Raw genomic sequence first — 18,635 nt, forward strand, 5'->3', positions numbered from 1 at the left:
ATAAACTATCTATTTGGGGGAAAAAACTCCGCAGAAGTCACAGATAGATTGGTTTTCAAGAGTGTGCCCTGGAAGTGCTGAGGGCTCAGGATTAGAGCGTTAACAGTATATAGCCCAAGGCCCATGTAGGCTGCCCTAGGAGTGAGCCTGGCACTCAATTCTGTCTTCCTTCCTTCCTCCTTCCCTTCCTTCCTCCTTCCTATGTTGGGGACAGAACCAGGACCTTGTACACACTGGGCCTCTAAACTCATCCCCCAGTTGGTACCTCTTTCCAGCAGTTTGCTCTGTGCTCACCAGGACTCGGAAAAGACAGATTCCCTCCTCCCCTATCTTTGGAACCCTCGAGACTGTGAAACCACCAATCCATGGCAGTAGGAAGGGACAACTAACCAAAGGGACCAACAGGAAGCTGCCTCAGCCTCCTCCTGTAGACTCCAACCTAGAGCAAAGCTTGGTACGGTGCCACTGAACCACCACCATCCAGAGGCAAATCTGGGTGTAGTTTCCAAAGCAAGGGGCAGGGGGGTAAGTGGTTTCTTGAACCTGCCCTTGGGTCTCCCACTTGACTCTACATCTACATCTATAGGACACTATGTTCTCAAACACCCTAGTGTGCAAGAAGGCCTGGCAGTTCTCGTGGGCTTTCAGGAACTGTGGCCAGATCCTGGGGCTCCAGGGGGCACCAGTACCCACCCAGCTTTCTAGTGGCTGCCAATGGCATCATCTGCACACTCGTTCCTCTGCTGACATCTGCAGTCTGGGATTACAGTGGGGGGAGGACTTCCATTTGGGGACCAGCTACATGACAAAGAAGTCAGACTTTACCCTGTCTGCTCCCTTCCATGGCGAGTGCCTCTGCTCCCTCACCATCAATCCAGTGACCTCTCGGCTCCCTCGCTTTACCCCTTCCTTCTCTTCCATCACCTTAATTTTCCCCCTCTGTCCTGCCCCACACCCCTCAGTCATCAAGGTGAAACCAGAGAACTCGGAGCTCTATGCCACCTCACTCTACCTCTGGCCGGAACTGGCCCCCTTCCCTCTCCTTTTCCATCAAGGATCTAAAAGCTGACTCCCAGGGCTGTCAGCTCAGTCATCATCCATCACCCAACACCAGAGGGAAGAGAGCAGCCAGGCCCCTGCAAATGGTGGGAAGTGGACACCAGCACAGAAGGCAGGGAGGCTGAGTGACATGCCTGCCTGGCAGCAGCAGGGGGTTATCAGAAGGTGCTCTGTGGATGTTTCAGGACACATGTGCTCACAGCCTGGCTTTGAGACAGTGTCACTGTCATCTCCAGCTCCTCAGGGCACCTGAGAGCAGAGGCTCCCAGCTTGCTTGAGCACCCCTCTAACCATGATCTTCCACAGGAAGTGGAGTCCTTAGGGTGGGTGGGAAGGTGTGGGGGGGTGGCTGATACCAACCCCTGTTCTGTCAGCTCCCCACACAAACTCCCTCTTCTTTGAAAAGCTGAGCTGAGGACTTTATAATCCTTTGTGTGTGTGTGTGTGTGTGTGTGAGCAGTGGTGGTATTGGGTGGACTGGTTGTTTTTAAAGCCCCTTCCAGATGACCTTTAACCTCTGCTGGGGAAATAGGCCTAGCTAGCTGTCCTGAGAGATCCTCCACCCCAAACTGGTGGGCGTGGTTGTGCAGATATCTCCACCCCACAAACCCTCTGAAGACTTGTCTTAGTTTGAAGGTACTATAGACTAAGTTTGGCTTAGTGGCTTGGCCTCTCCACAGCCTCAGTTTCCCCCAGCAGCAAAGGCACCAGCTTCTGAGGGTAGGTGGGTATGGATGGAGTGCAAGGGAAGCCAGCTTTCCCCAAGTCACACATCCTCAAGACTGTTAAGTGGATCTGGTTCAAAGAGGGTCTCCCCCGAAAGGAGGGACTTTTTTGAAACAACAGCAGGTCACCTCTCACCACTGGACTGTGGTTTCTGCGATTGTGGCTCCCGCTGTGAACAATCCAGTCCTCCAGTGTCCACAGCTGAGATCCTGCAGCTAGGGGGTTCCTATAGCTCAGGTCCACAGCCACAGTCTCGCAAACCCTGTGTCCCCACAGCCCAGGGATCCCACAGCCAGGGTCCAACAGTCCACTAGTCCTGTAGTCCATGGGTCTCTGTAGCTGGGATCTTGGAGCTCTCTCTCTGTCTCTCTCTGTGTCTCTGTCTCTGTCTCTCTCTCTCTCTCTCTGTCTCTCTCTCTGTGTGTGTGTGTGTGTGTGTGTGTGTGTGATGTCCCATTATCTGCCGATCCCACAGTCACAGTCGCACAAGCCAAAGACTCCACCAACTAAAAGTTCCAGAGCCAGTGGATCCTGCAGCCAGTGAACTCCTCAGCCCGAGTTACTTAAGGAAGGTATCCCTCGACCCGGAGTGCCGTAGTCCGAGTTCCCGCCGCCCCTGCCCAGTTCCCACGCCGCACACTCACCGTCCTGCGGCGCCGCCTCGCTGCCGCTGCTGCCCCCAGACGGTTCGCGCGCCGCTCCCTCCCGCGCCTCGGCGGGCCCCGAAACGGGCCCCGCAGCCCTGCGCCCAGCAGCCGCCACCTCCTCTAGGTCCAGGAGGTGGCTCACCGAGAAGTTCTTGCGCGCCTGGGCGCAGTCGCCGGGTGCGGGCGGGGGCCCCGGGCCGGGCGCTGGCGGGTCCAGGGCGAAGGCGGCGGCCGCGCTGTCCATGCCCTGGCCGCGCCTCTGCCGGCCGCCGCCGCCTCCCGCTGCTCACTGCGCCGGATCTCAAGTCAGTCGGTCGGGGACCCGAACTTTCTGCCCTCCCCTACGGGCGGACCGCTCACTAGCCAGCCGCCCGGGCCACACGCCCCTTGTCGGGGCGGACCTCGCCCCTGGCTCCCCTCCCCGCGTCCTGCGCCGTCCGGCGGGAGGCGGGGCCAGGCCGGGGTCCTCGGACTCCCAGAAGCAGTTTGGGGTGCCCAAATCCCGCGGGGAGAGGTCTTTAAATATCTCAACCAGAGTCCCTGGAGGTGATGGGTGGGGAATCCGCCTCTGTTTGTTGCATATTGAGAGTGGGACACTCCAAGAAAGTTGACAGATCCTGTCCCCTCCAGTCCACTCCTCCTTAGACAGGGTCTCATATATTGCAGATTAGCCTCGAATTTGCTACGGAGCCAAGAGCGGCCTTGAACGCTTCCCAGATTCTCCCTCATTGTTCCCACACTGATGGAAAGAATGAGAAGTTTTTGAGGACCACCCTGCTCCCTCCATGCTGAAAGGAAGGTTCTGGCATGGAGGCTGGGCCTTTTCTTTCAGGTTGCAGTAGGTGACACTTGTGCGCCTGGGATAGGTTCTCCTAAGGACCAACCAAGTTGGAAGGGGCGAGCTTCTGGGGTGCACAAGGAAGAGACTCAGCAAGGGTCACAGATGAATGACAGCAGAGGGAAAGACAAACGAGGTCTATCTTTTATGTAACTTTTTCCAGAAAGCCCAGAGAACTAGCAGAGGGTGAGAAGAACAGAGACTCTTCAGTGCTCCAAATACCCCGAGTATTACCCCAAAACTACTTTCACTCCCCTTGCTACTGCCATAAAAACATGAAGTCATAGCACCAAAAAGAACTCCACCAGGAGGTCTTCAGGGTGTCAGGGGCGGGCAGCAGGAAACCCTCTCGAGACCCACCCTGGAGACTCTGACCCACCCCGGGATACCGAGTCTCTGCCAAGGACACAGGGATGTTGTAAAGGGTCTGAGAAACGATCTAGCTTCTGTTCCCTTGCAGGACAGACCAGGAAAACCTAAGCTCGTTTTAGTGCTCAGGGAACGACTGAAGTTGGTCTGTCCAAGCTCTTGTTTACTGCACAAAGTGAGGTCCAGAGCCTATATACGTTGCATTAGGGTCTGGGGAGCGCTGTGGCCACAGTGGTATCCTTCATCTCATGTAGTCACCATTCAGAGCACGATGAGCAGAGAGATGTCCTACATCAATGCTCAGGCTCCAGCCTCCTGTGTATCAAGACTGTGCTTGGACCTTGAGCAAGTATCTTAGCCCCTACTTTCCTTGATTGTCGAATAAATTATTGAGAGGAGTAAAGAAGTGGAGATGAGGGCAAGGGAGAAATGCTTGCTGTGTGAACACGATGTCACAAGTAAAGGCCAATCGAAGTGGCACCTGTAATCCCAGGGCTCCTACAGCAAGATGGGAGGCAGAGAGCTAGAGAAAGATGCATTTACTGAGGACCAGAGTGAGTTCCAGCATCCATGCTGGCCAGTTTACAATTACTTGTAATTCCAGTTCCAGGGGGATTCAACTTCACAGGCCAGAGCACTCACATGCACAAGGGGGGTGGGGAGGAGAGAGGGGCAGGGGAGGGAAAATATTAAAACATGACATAACTCTTATTTTTAAAAAAGATTTGGGGCTGGAGAAATGGCTCAGTGGTTAAGAGCTCTCCCAGAGGTCCCGAGTTCAATTCCCAGCAACCACATGGTGGCTCACAACCACCTGTAATGGGATCCAATGCCCTCTTCTGGTGTGTCTGAGGACAGCATCAGTGCACCCACATACATTAAATAAATAAATAAATCTTTAAAAAAATAAAAAGATTTAAAAAATTAAAAGATGGGAAGTAGAGACAAGCCCTTGGGCCAGCTAGCCTGGTATACAGTACTGAAGAGAGACCTTGCCTACACACACACACACACACACATGACATACATACATGAAGATCAATTTTAAAGCTAATTTCACGGAGCTGGAGAGATGGCTCAGCAGTTAAGAGCACTGACTACTCTTGTAGAAGGCCTGGGTTCAATTCCCCACACCCACTTGGCAGCTCACAACCATCTGTAGCTCTAGTTCCAGGGACTGCTGCGAAGCATGTGCATGCACTCAGGGACACACACACACACACACAATATTAAATAGTTTTTTAAATAAATAAATAATCAAATAACTAATAACTTAGTCAAAGAGTGACAGCTGGCACCTAGTAAGTAGCAAGGCTTAACAGTATTTACATTGAGTTCAAGACAGGGTTTCTCCAGCACTCGAGAGGCAGAGGCAGGCGGATTTCTGAGTTCGAGGCCAGCCTGGTCTACAAAGTGAGTGCCAGGACAGCCAGGGCTACACAGAGAAACCCTGTCTCGAAAAACCAAAAAAGAAAAAAAGACAGGGTTTCTCTGTGTGGCCCTGGCTGTCCTGTAGACTAGGCTGGGCTTGAATTCTCAGAGACTCACCCTCCTCTGCCTCATGGATGCAAGCCTTCGAGGCATGAGCCATCACAACCAAGGTTGTCTTATTGTTTTGTTGTGCTTCATGCAGTTCTGGGATGGAACTCTAGGGCTTGCAAGTGCTGGGCAGCTAGGCAAGTGGTACCCCTCTGAGCTGACTCACTAGCCTCGCAATTGCTATTTTTGGAACACCTACTCAGAGCAGTCAGACAGGCTGGTGGTGTTATCACGTTATCTTGGACCCTGGAGCTTGGAGCACGGGTTTGGCTGAGCTCAGCGCCTTTGCCTAGCTCTGCGGCTGTAAGTCATCCCTTTCTCCCGTAGTCCCCACTCTAGCATCAGCAAAACAGAGGAAGCAGCGGATGGATCCAAATAGTTACATTCTTGCCAATCCTGGGATGAAGGCTAGGTAATAAGTACAAGGTAGCAGAGAGGGACAAGAGGTGTCAGCTGCTGAGCCAGAGCTTAGTCCTGGAGGAAATCAGACTTGATTCTGCCTGGAAATACAGCCAAGGGGACACCCATAACTGATACATGGCAGAACTCAGGGACTTGCCTCCCAGAGGGACAGGCTAAAAGAGTTTTCATAGTGATTTGAGCAAGTCCTAGAGGCTAACCCAGAGTCAGCAATGAATGGATGAAAGGGTCTTCCTTCAACCAGCACACTGGCCCAGGGGCTTCTTGGGACTGGGGAGGACAGAGGAAGGGTCAGGGAGTCCTACTCTGCAGGGGTTGGAGGGTGGGGATGGGTGGTTGGGTTCTGTGGATAGCTGTTGGCAACCTGGACGTGGGTCTCACCTTGAGGCACAGCCCTGATCAGATCTGTTCTAAAAGCTCACATGTTAAGGGAGAGATGCTATCTTTTCTTTATTCAGAAGTCACCCCAAATTGTTGAGATTTGATTTTATCATTTTAATAAAAATGAATCATTTTATTTATTTGATTGCTTTTGTATTATTTATTCTGGATGTATGCACATACATGTGGAAGTCAGAGGCCCTTGAGGGAGTCAGTTCTCTGCTCCCGGCGTGTGGATTCCAGGAATGGACTCGTGGACTCAGTCAGACAGGGCAGCAGGTGCTTGGCTGTCTCACCAGCCCTGTTACTGAGAGTTTTAAAGCTGCAGTAGAATTGAGAGAACTAAAGGAATCACTATTATCTCATTTGCAAGGAAGCAGTCAACACTTGCATATATTTACAAATGTTCCCGGTGCCCCCTGAGGCCAACAGAGTGCTGAATCCCTGAACTGGACTTTATGGATAGTCTAAGCTAGCATGTGGGTCTGAGAATCGAACCCAGGGCTGAGCCATCTATCCAGGCCCTACTTTAAATACTTTTAAAGTTGACCTAGTCAGACATTGATGGTATGTGTCTGTCATCCCAGAACTTGGAGTATTGAGGCAGGAGGATTGTGAGCATGAGGCCAGCTTCAACTACATAGCAAGCTCCAGGCCAACTTGGAACATACACTGAGACCGCATCTCACAGAAGAAAGTTAGTTTAATAAAGGGGGATCGAAGAAAATCATCCTTATTTATTTAATATGGAGTTGAAGGCTTAGAAAAAGCAACAAGACAAGAAAAATCCTGGGGCTGGCTAGATGGCTCCGTGGTTAAGAGCACTGACTGCTATTCCCGAGGTCCTGAGTTCAAATCCCAGAAACCACATGGTGGCTCACAACCACCCGTAATGAGATCTGATGCCCTCTTCTGGTGTGTTTGAAGACAGCTACAGTGTACTTACATATACTTATAAATAAAACTAAAAAAAAAAAAAAAAAAAAAAGAAAAGAAAAATCCTAGTTACTCTTCTATCGCTGTGGAGAGACACCACAACCAAGGCAGCTATTATGAAAGGAAGCATCTAATTGGGGGTTTAGTACATTATTGTCACAGTAGGGAGCATGGTGGCATATAGACAGGCGCAGGAGCAGTAGCTGAAGGCTATATCCTGATCTGCAGGCCTGAGATAAAGACTCTGGGCTTGTGTAGGCTTTTGAACCCTCAAAGTGACAACAAGGCCACCCCTCCTAATCCTTCTAATCATTTCAAGTAGTGACAACCCCTGGTTAGATGAACCAGTGGGGGGCCATTCTTATTCAAACCACTACAGAAAGAAATGACCAAAAATAATTTAAGGTCTATCCTTCTAGATAATATCTAGATATCTAGCTAAGTAGAGGGATATTACCATAGATATCATCAACACTGATCTATGTTGTACTGACTGTTTTATAAACTGCTCTCTATATCTGGAAACATTTTCCCACTACTACGATTTTTTTTTTTTTTTTTTGGACAGGGTCTCAGTGTAGTCCGGGATGGTCCTGAATTCTACAACTTTCCTGAAGTGTCAGAATTATGCAGATGCACACCACCATGCCTGACACCTGTCATATTTTAAATTTTTATTTCTTTTTACTTTATTTTGGAGCTTGTTCTCAGTGTATTAGTGCTTTGATTGCATGTTTGTACTTGCATGTATGTGTGCCTGGTGCCCTTGGATGCAGAGGAGGACATTCGATCTCCTGGACCAGGAGTTACAAACAGTTGCGAGTCACCCGGTATGGATGTTAGGAACCGAGTTCTTTTAACTGCTCAGGTTCTCTTAACTGCACATCACATATATATTTGTATAGCATGATTTTGTATGTATGATGCTTGTGTGTGCCCATGTGGACACCGGAAGGCTAAAGGAGGGGAGCTTATTCTCACTGAGCCTGAAGCGAGGCTGGCGGCCAGCAAGTCACACAAATCCTCCTGATCCTGTTTTTCACAGGATGGAGGTTCCCAGGGCCAATTTGGCCACATCTTAACTTCACATGGGTGCAGGGGATTTGAGCTCAAGTCATGCCTGAACAGAAAGCACATTTACCCACTAAGCCATCCCTAGCCTGAAGCTTCCCCTGAGCCTCCCTAACCATACTTTACAAGTATTTTATTATTTTATATGTATGAGTGTTCTGCTTGCATATATGTATGTGCACTGTATGGGTGACTGTGGTCAGGAGAGATCGGATTCCCTGGGACTGGTGTTACAGTCCCATTGTGAGCCACTATGTAGGTACTGGGACTTGAACCCAGGTCCTCTGAAAAGGCAGCCAGTGTTCTCCACCACTGAGCCACCTCTTCAGGCCCTCCAACCATAATTTTAAATGTGAGCCTAGCTGTGTATTATCTCTACCTATTGCTCTGTATCCAGGTTAAAAAACAAAACAAAACAAAATGTCTGCCCAGGCAGTGGTGGCTCATGCCTTTAATCCCAGCACTTGGGAGGCAGAGGCAGGCAAATTTCTAAGTTCGAGGCCAGCCTGGTTTACAGAGTGAGTTCCAGGACAGCCAGGGCTATACAGAGAAACCCTGTCTCGAAAAAACAAAAACAAACAAAAACCCTGTCTCAAAAAAAAAAAAAAAAAAAAAAAAGAGGCAGAGGCAGGCGGATTTCTGAGTTCAAGCCCAGCCTGGTCTACAGAGTGAGTTCCAGGACAGCCAGGGCTACACAGAGAAACCCTGTCTTGAAAACAAACAAACAAACAAAAAATGTCTAGAGATAAGACAGATAGATGTGATAAACAGAAGACTCCCAAAAATGTTGACAGCATAATTCATGAAACCTGTGGGTTTGTCACCAAGGAAATCAGGCAGAGGCTGATTGGGCTGCTGACCTGGAGACCTTGAACTGGAGAGCTGGGGCAGGATTATCTATCTGGGCTTAATCACCAAGGGCCCCCCCCAAAATGGAAGAGACAGGTCAGTCAATGTGGCTGCCTCTGGCTTTGCACAGGGACTGTGGCTGGCCACTTGCAAGGTCTGTGGGGGCCTACAGAAGCTGGAGGTACCCAGGAGAAGGACATTCACTTCTGCCAAGCCACTGAGGGTTACCAAGTGGCAGAGATGCCTAGGTGTGACCATGACATTCTCCGGAAAAATTCTGACTGTCAGAACTACAAGATATCAAGAATACATTGTTTGAAAATACAGCCGCAAGCTGCTGCTGGTGGTGGCAGTGGTACATGTGTTTAGTCCTAGCACTTGGGAGGCAGAAGCAGGCAGATCTCTGAGTTCAAGGCCAGCCTGGTTTACAGAGTGAGTTCCAGGACAGCCAGGACTACACAGAGAAAACAAACAAACAAACAAATAGAAAAAGAAAACACAGCTGTGCCTGAGTCTAATTCAATAGGAGAGCTCGTGAGCCGCCTGGGCTAGACTCTGTTCTGTCACCAGCTGTGCAAAAGGAACAGAGAAAGTATGTGACAAGCTGTTCCAGTCGCAAACAGGGAAAAACTGGAAATTCAGGAAAGCTACACAGTGGGTCAAAGGTTTCACAGGAAAAAAAGTTTTTAATTCTTTTTTTTATGTCAATTGATGTGTATGATGGGTGTTTTGCCTGCTTGTGTGTCTGTTCACCATGTCTGTGCAGTGTGACCTAGGAGGGAGGCCAGAAGAGGCCATCAGATTCCCTGGAACTGGAGTTAGGGACAGTTGTGAGCCACTGTGTGGGTGCTGGGGATTGGAGCCAGGTTCTTTGGAAAACCAGCCAGTGCTTTTAACCTCTGAGCCACCTCTCACCTCATTTGTCTTAAGACTTATGTATATACTTTAATGTTTTGGTTTTTCGAGACAGGGTTTCTCTGAGTAGCCCTGGCTGTCCTGGAACTCACTCTGTAGACCAGGCTGGCCTTGAACTCAGAAATCCGCCTGCCTCTGCCTCCCAAGTGCTGGGATTAAAGGCGTGCGCCACCACCGCCAGGCTTATTTTTATTTAATATGCATGCCTGCATGAGTTTACATGTGCCGTATGCCTGCTGATACCCAAGGAGGCCAGAAGAAAGTGTCAGATCCCTGGTGCTAGAGGTATAGGTGACTCTGAGACATCCAACATGGGTGCTGGGGACCCAACTAAGGTCTTTTGGAAGACTGCACAGCTGCTGAGATCCCCAGCTCTTTTGTGACCCTTTGCTGCTGGGACTGTTGACAGTCACTGAGTTGGATCTTCTGGTCTGTGCCTCTGTGAATTACATTTGTCTTATTTTTTTTATCCATTGTAACAGCTCCTCAGGATACTTGGCTGTCAATCACTCAAAGATCAAACTCCATTCACAGAGGGGAATGGAAGCAGTCCTAGGTGGGACCCTGCAGCTCTCTGCTGCTTGGTAACCCTCAATAGCCTGACAGGTGAGTACTGAGTGGGGGGGGGGAGCCCCAGCAGCTCCCAGAAGGAACTCTGCTCCCTGCTGCTCATCTGGGGAGTCCTAAACACTACGGAGATATGACTCAGAGGTTTCTAGGAGTGACTGTGACAGATCACAGCACTCTGTAAATATTGTGTCGGGCTGGAATCACAGCGGGACACTCTGGGCAATGAAAACTCTGACCTTCACTGTGAGAAAAGAAGTCAAGCGGCTAAGACGTTTGTCTTTCCTTCAATCAGCTCACTTCCCCCAAACTTTCTGAGCCTCAGTTTCTCTCCTGGAGATTTCTAAGAGGTCCCTGGCTTCAATGAGAACCACTCAGTTTATAGTCAGGGCTCATTTCTCTCCATCCATAGAACACTCCCTCCTGGAGTCAGTCAGTTAGGAATCAAAAGGTACACACGTGGGGGAGAGGGGAGAGGACTTACATCCGCCAGATTGGCTTGCAACTTGCTATATCACCAAAGATGGCCTTGACTGCCTCTTCCTCCTGCTCTCACCTCCCAAGTTCTGGGATTACAGGTGTGCATCACCAGGCCTCATGAGGTGGTGCCAGGGGTCGAACCCAAGGCTTTGTTATTTCAAAGCAAGAACTCTACCACCTGAGCTACACCTCCAGCCCATAGATAGATGGATAGATAGATAGACAGATGGATATATAGATAGATAGACAGTAGAAGATGGATAAGAGAAATAGAAAGATGCTTCATCTATAGCAAGGCATGCTGGTACACATCTGCGATCCCAGAAATTTAGAAAGCAGAGGCGTCTTGAGTTCAAGACCAGCTTAAGCTACAAATAGCAAGATCCTGTTGCAAAACAATTAAATTTAAACTTAAAAAATTAAGACAGTTGTATTGAACAAGTACAGATTTTCTTTATCCTGTCATTATTCCTAAGCAATAGTAGGGAACTATTCCCCAGTGTTCTGTTGCACTGGAGAATCCTTGCCATCTAGAGTGGTCTCAGCATAAGGCAGGATGGGTGTGCACACTTATAAATAGATGTGCCCCTACTGGCACGAGGGGCTTGGGCATCTGTGGGCCATCTCCATGACACTGAAGGACAATGTACCTTTCTGAACAGATTCAAAGGTTAAGATTCAGTCACAGTAGCAGGGGTTTAACCATAACAGGCCTTCCTCTAAGTCAGGCCACCCTTCTGAACCTCAACCACCCTCAGCCTCCTCAGAGGAGGGAGGGAGGGAGACAAAGGCTACAAGAGCTGCAACTCTGTCACCCTATGCTTGGCCAAGCTCCTAACTGCCAGGCCAGGGGTTCCATGGGAATGTCAGGGTGGAAACGTATGCTTTCTTCTTGAAGAATTAGGCTTAAAACCAAATGAATACATAAATCAAACAACCACAGCCAAATAATGAGAACAATTGTATTTCCCTTTTTGTCTTGACCACTGGGAACCCTAAAAGTCAACGAATGAACATTGCCACAGTAAGTCTCGAAGGAGGGAGGGAAGGAAGGAAGGAAGAAAGGAAGGAAGGGAGGGAGGGAGGGAGGGAGGGAGGGAGGGAGGGAGGGAGGAAGGGAGGGAGGGAAAAAAACACCCAAGTGACTCATTCCACAGCGATTTATTGAGCACCTACTGTATACTGATAAAGCTTAGGTGGACACTAGGACACAAATCCTGGTGCCCAAGGACTAGGACCAAGCCCCCACCTCAGCTCTTATATCCTAGAAAACTTTGCCTCTTTTGGCTTCAGGGGATCAGGGAAAGGGATCCTAAGCAGTGCGGCACAGACGAGGCTGGGAGTTCTTAGGACCTTCTTGGAGCCCTGGGCTGCTTCTGCCCTGATCGCGCCTGGGCTCAGCAACATCTTGGTATGATTACTCTTGCGGTGGGGGGAGGGGCGAGGTGGCGCCTGGGAGGAGGCCCTGCACGGGGAACCGAATTGGGGTGCAGAGAGGCCTGGGCGGGGGCCCAAGGCTGCGGACAAGGCTCCCAGCTTGACGGCTAATTGGGGCTATAATTGTTCCTCTCATTTGTAACTTACCCCAGCCCTCGCCAGGAGGGCTCACTCCCCGCCTACCCCATCCAGGCAGGCGCTAAATAATTAAACCAAGGGTCTAATCTGGGGAAAACTCCCAGAGGGCTTCCGCTTCCTTCGTTCACTGATTGCTGATATTTAGGGGGGGGGGTGAAATATGACTATTTTTACGATCAAAGAGAGCAGACTTCTAAAGTGGGGGAAATGGGACAAAAGCCCCCTTCCAGCTTTCCTTTGCTCCGATTTAGTGGGGTTTAGTGGTCTGCTTAAATTTCTTGAGGCATGTAGATTAACACACCCTTCTGCGGGGAGCCTTGAGTTACCCCCACCCCCTCCCACACTTGCTGGGCCGTTAGCCACTGAGTGAAGTAGATCTTCACTCAATTCCTCCAATTCCTCCCACAGGCTCCTCAAAGGGAGGATGCCTGGGGACTCTTAAAGAAAAGCGTCTGTATTAATGAAATTTCCTTTTCCTCCTCCCCCTCTTCCTCCTCCTCTTCCTCCTCCCCCTCTTCCTCTCCCTCCCCCTCCTCCTCTCCTTCCTCCATTTCCCCTCCTCTTCATGGGGACAGCATCATTTTTCTCCCAGCAAACAATGTGTGGCTAATAAGGTTGGCTTATTTTAAACTCTGTACATCATCACCTTGTCAGGACTGGGACAGAAGCCGGGATGAGGTGTCCGACTTCTTTGTTCCATGAGGTTGGCCTGCAGTAGGCCACTGGTCCATGCCTCGCGCCCCTCCTGGTGAACCTTAAACAGGCTTTGGCAACTGTGCACCCAAACATACCTACCACCCTTACCCATGCTCCTCAGGTTCCGCACCTTCCCATTCCTACCTACTCAACCCTGGCCCCCAGATTCAGAGGGGTCGTCCCCTCCCCTCCCCCTCAGGAAGCATAGCTCGACCTAGATTTGAATTGAGTCTGGCCTGGAGCTTCTTGCTCCCTGGCTACTGCTGCTGGCTTCCAAGATCCCCTCGAACCTTCTTCTCCTGAGAGTCTCTGATGAGAGCTGTGTTGGAGACCTGTGGTGTGTGTCCACTGTGCCAGCTGCTGCTGGGCCCCTTCCCCTGACAGGTTCAAACACTCTGCCTCTAAATCCTGATCTTAGTAACCATCAACAGAGTTTTGTGGTCTGTTTATGTGTTTTGAGATAGGGCCTCACTAAGAAGACCAAGCAAGCCTCAAACTCTCAGAGACTGGCCTGCCTCTGCCACCCAGCACTGGCACCAAAGGTGTGTGCCACCAAGCCCAGCAGCGCCCATCAACAATTCTATTGAGGGCCTTCCACGTGGTGTTGGGAACAGGGCATGCCTACAGAGGGGCCGCTGAGCCTGAAGTAAGGAAACCAAGGAGACAAAAGGATGTGTATGTGGGGGGAGGGGTCATGGTACAAGCAAACAGCACAGAGGCAGCCGGATGGATGCTTAGGTCCAGACAGACCCACAGAGCACCAGCTAGCCCCACTCACCCCAGGTGGAAGGCGCAGTCAGCTTTCTCATCGTCGGGGTCTTGCCATGCTGTGCCTTACTTTCCTGCCTGGCTACACCAGAGAGTTCAGGTGACATTTAAAAATCTCTCACCCTTTTACAACAAGGTCCTGGACATCCATACCACAAACAAGTACTAGCCCAGTGCTCCACCCGCTGTGAGCTGGCAGGGTGACCCTGTGGGGAGGAACCAGGCAGAGTAGCAGTGCTGGGTCTGGCATGAGGAAGAAAGGGTCCCAGCTGTCGGATGCGGGGCAGTGTCTCTGCAGGGCACAAAGCTGTTTTGAAGGTGGTTTTCAGAAGGAACTGGGCTTTCGGAGCTGCACTGGATTTGAGTGGGGGCAGAGATTACCCGACGCAGCCTCACAGGCAGGCGGCCTAGAAATCTGCTCTCTTCTCAGAGCGGGGCTGCAAGAGGCTTTGGTCATGGTGCAGGATTCTCAGGAATCAAGGCTGGCCAAGCATACACCCTTCCTGTCCTGAGGACTGACCTACTTGGGGGGGGGGTGTTCTGCTCTGCAGGGGAGACTATTGCTTGGGCTCCCCTTTGGGTCTGGGGCCCACATCAGAGACCGCTTCAGCCTCAGTGGTCTAGCTCCAACCTGGTGCCTGCAGGATACATTGTAGCCTCCCCAGAGTAGAGCTCCACACCCCACACCAGCCAGCAAGAAATAACTGCTCCATGACGTCATTCCAATAGAAATGGTGCACACAGGATGGCTAGACAGTGTGCAGATAGGCCAAGGTCAAATCGGTATGGACAGTCTAGGTTCGGCCAAGGGGGTTAGCTTGCTTCCCTCTTGTCACCAACACAGAAATGACAGAATCTATGCCCGAGGGTATCCGAAGGCATCACCTCCTGTCAGCCAGAGCATGACCCTGGCAAATGCTGGCTATGCACAGGACTGGTGCCAGGATCTGGTGACTTCTCACCTGTAAAATAGATGTGAGGTTTATTTTGCTTGAATTTTTTCTATGCTAGGGTCTCAAGTAGCCCAGGCTGGCCTTGAGCTTGTCACAATCTCTCAAGTGGTGATTTTTATGTACCCCTGAGGATCGAACCTGGGTCCTTATGGTTGCTGGGTAAGTGCTCTCCCCACTGAGCCACAAACTCAGCCCCAGACATACACCTCTTGACTATAGTCAAACTCCAGAGCATGCCTGACTTGTGGCTCTCTCAGTTCTGTTCTCCAGTCATCTTCCTGGTTCTCTGACCCCTACTCCGTCTGTGCTGTCACAGTGTCCCTCTGGTCTTGGGTTCCAGTCCCTGCCTGCCTTGTCTCTCCCCTTCTCCATGTGTCTAAGGAAGCAGCTCCCTTCTCTGCTGAATTCTCTGTTCCAGCAGAGACATGGGCTGGGGGAAAGAAGGAAACAGCAGGCCACATATTGATTCCAGATGTGGCCCTCTCCCGGCTCTCTCCAGCAATTTAATTAAGTTCCCCAGACAGCCAGGAGAGGCTCTTAGTGATCAGATTTCCTGGCTCCCTCCTCCAGCAGCCATGGGCCCACGGTCTCCCTGACGGATGGCGACGGGTCCTTCCTGTCCTGAGTCAGCTTCGCCAACAGGGTAGAGCACAGAGAACTGGTCTTCCCAGGAGCAAGTGCCCCTGGCCCCAATTTCTGTCCATCCCTCCTTCCTCTAACTCCAGGGGTCCAAGCCCTCTTGCAGGCTCTTGGCAGGCTTGGTCAGACTCTGCTGAGCAGGCAGAGGGTGCCAGCAGGGCTCTCTCCTAAGAGAGCACCCCCCCCCAATATCCTGTGCCTGCCAGAGCTTCAGGCCAAGTAGGCACCAGTGAGCCTCTGTGATGGGGGAACCTCTGGGGCCAGGACTCTGAGCCCACTCATCTGCCACCAGTGGAGTAAGCCTCAGCCTCCTGGGCATACCCTCAAGTCCTCTGTGCAGTCTGACCACAGCGCAGATGGCACAGAGATCGAGGTGACTTGGTATTTAGGCAGATCTTTTGGGGACAGGTCTGGGCCATGTTTGCCAGTTGATTACCCACACAGGGAACTGGAAGTCACAGTCAGCATGCAAATCTGGCAGACCCTGAGAGGAAACTAACAAATCCCCTGCTCCATCCATTGCTTGGGCGGATAGGCCTTCAAGCTGAGCAAAGGGCAGCCAGAGCCCAGGCCCGGGTCCCTGGGACTCTATGCACTTCATCCCTGTTCTCCTGGGCTTCTGGGTCCCTGGGGCTACAGCTGCTGGGGGAATTAAAGGCCTGTGCTTTGTTTGGAGATGCGGAAGATGCCATGGGGCCACCTCTCGGTATACACGTCATGGTCACAGACTGCCCACCAGGGAACTAGCCTGGGCTCAGCTCAGCTATAAGTGACCGCCCCGGAGCGCCACACTGTGACCCCAAACCACAGACCATCTGCAGGGGCTAGAAGGTAGAGCAATTGAAGCTAGACTGGTGTCTCACCTTAGAGAGGGGCTCTGGGCAGATGTCCCAGGAGATAGGTAGGAAAGCTCAGTCCGCTCCCAGTGCCTCAGTTTCCCCTATGAGCCTACAAAGGGAACTTATAAATTAGGGCCCTCTGTCATTAGAACTGGAGCTGAACAGGACCAACTACAGTGAACCTGCCGCTCAGTGTCATAGGCCATCATAAGGGCGGGAAGTAGGAACAGAAAGGAGTGGACCAGAGGGTGGTGACCATTACAGCACTTCAGAAATAGGCTGAGCTCATCAGCTCAGCGCCTCAGTCCCCACACATACCCAAAGACTGAGCTCAGACCTGTCCTCCATGGTGGGACATCCTGTAGTGGCAGCCATGACTTTCAAATAGCTCACCTGATGGATAATTAGGTTCCAGTTACGTACAAACCCCAGAGGAAGGGCGTGGAGGGAAAGCAGGGTGCGAAAAGGGGAACCATTCCCAGCTGCCCACCCAGGGCCTTCTGAGGGACAGCTGGCTAAAGACCAGTCTCCTCTGGGAGCCATGAAGGACTTGGGATGGGGCCAAGGCATCACCTGTCCTGGCAGCTGCCCTCCCCAGGCCCAGGTGACAGAGAGAGCCAGTGAACGAAAATGAATTATATGTTGTGTCTGAGAAAGTGAGCCGGGGTGTGTGTGTGTGTGTGTGTGTGTGAGCGTGTGTGTACCTGTATGTGTGTGTGTGGAGGAGGCACCACTGGGGGTGAGAATAATTGTGAATACTCCTATGTTCCAGAGTGTCCGGCTGTGTGTGAGATAATGCATGTGAGTCTGAACAGATATAAGAACAAGAGCCTCTGTGTGTGTGTGTGTGCATGTGTATCTGTGTCTGTCAGTCTGTCTGTCTTCCCAAAGATCAATGAGAAACCAGTCCACCCTCAGGCCAAGGCTACTGTGGATACTAGAGGCCTTTCTCCCTCCACAGAGCTCAGGACCGTTTGCCACCCTTGAGTCAAATGAAGGTTATCACTCCTGGCTTGGGGAACCAGGAGTTGAGGAGCACTGAGGAAGTGACCTTGGTGAGGATGTTGATTGACAGGGTCTGGAGGGGGGAACAAGGTTGACAGAGCTGGACCAAACTTCAGCCTCAGATGCAGGAGGTGCACACAGGCTACTCCTTACCCACAGCTCTTGTCTGGCTTCTGGTCTCTTGTAGGACATATTCACTGCAGAAAAAAGCCATACAAGTCCAAAGAAGGGTGGGCCAGCGAGATGGCTCAGTGGATAAAGGAGCTTGCTGCTCAAGCTGAAGATCTGAGTTCAACCCCCAGGACCTACATGGTTGGAGGAACCAACTTCCTAAGGTCTCTGATGTGCGCACCCGCACACACACACACACACACACACACACACACACACAGCTTTCTAGATATTTAAAAAAATTTTTTGATCTTTCTTTTTTTTGTTTTGTTTTAAATAGAATCTCATCTGATTGTTCTGGCTGGCCTGGAACTCAATATATAGTCCAGGATGGGTGTGAACACATAGTATCCACTTGTCTCTGCCTCTTGAGTGTTGGGATTAAAGGTCATTGTTGTCATTATTGATGGATAGGTAGAGAGGCTAGCCACTTCTTCTCATGCTTGTTGACTTTTCGTCTGTGATTCACCTATACATGTCCTGTGCCTATATCCTGTAGGAAATGTTTACTGTTTTATTGATTTTTGGAAGTTCTTTATATATTAAGGTTACCTCTGTACATTATTCAGCGTAACCCCTAAACTCCCCTGGGGGAGTAAGGAGGAGGCACAGACCTTTTCAGGGTCTAAGGACTGTGTTTGTCCCTCACATGGCTGAGAAGTTTTGGAGTTGGGTGCCAGGATGGAGCTTGTCTGGTCAGGCACAGAGGGAGCAGTGGTGAGGAAAAGAGAGGGAAGGGTCAGAGCTGAAGGCAGGGGCTCTGAATGACAACTTTAATGGAAGGCAGATGGAGGAAACAGGACCCCTTGCTGACAAGAGGGGTCAAGGGGCATAGGGCTTTCTAAAGACAGGAGCCTGGGTGACTGGCTGGCAGTGGAGCCTGGCTCCTCTGTGAGATGCCTAAGGGCTATGAAAGGGCAAAGGTCAGTTCCTCCCTCCTGCAAGTCTAGACCCTCTAAAGATCCAAAGCCAGAGAAGCTGAAGGGACTGTGTGAGTCCCTGGTGGCTTATGTGTAGCGAGGTCGGATAGAATGGCTGGCAGTCTACCCTGCTGTGCTTCCTTGGGCCTGCTCTGAAACCTTGAGCCACATTCCTGCTCGGGAAAGAGAATACTCTCCTTAGTCTAGCGGCTTCACAGCATCAGTGTGAAGAGGGCTTAGCCCAGGGCTAGGACCCGAGGAGGGCTCCAATC

At 51.0% G+C, this 18,635-nt stretch overlaps 1 protein-coding gene across 1 annotated transcript in view; it reads right to left on the reverse strand.

The window, feature by feature from the left end:
* Prrx2 (paired related homeobox 2) overlaps positions 1-2,798 on the reverse strand; it is a 36,841-nt gene extending 34,043 nt beyond the window's left edge. The window contains exon 1 of the mRNA XM_021155559.2: positions 2,430-2,798. Coding sequence (XP_021011218.1) covers positions 2,430-2,676 — 247 coding nt within the window. The 5' untranslated portion in view covers positions 2,677-2,798. The remainder of the gene's footprint in view (positions 1-2,429) is intronic.
* Positions 2,799-18,635: the final 15,837 nt, after the last annotated feature.

The sequence above is a fragment of the Mus caroli genome, unplaced genomic scaffold (genome assembly GCF_978045245.1).
Source record: "Mus caroli unplaced genomic scaffold, Mus_caroli_1 scaffold_2, whole genome shotgun sequence".
In the NCBI taxonomy this organism is placed as follows: Eukaryota; Metazoa; Chordata; class Mammalia; order Rodentia; family Muridae; genus Mus; species Mus caroli.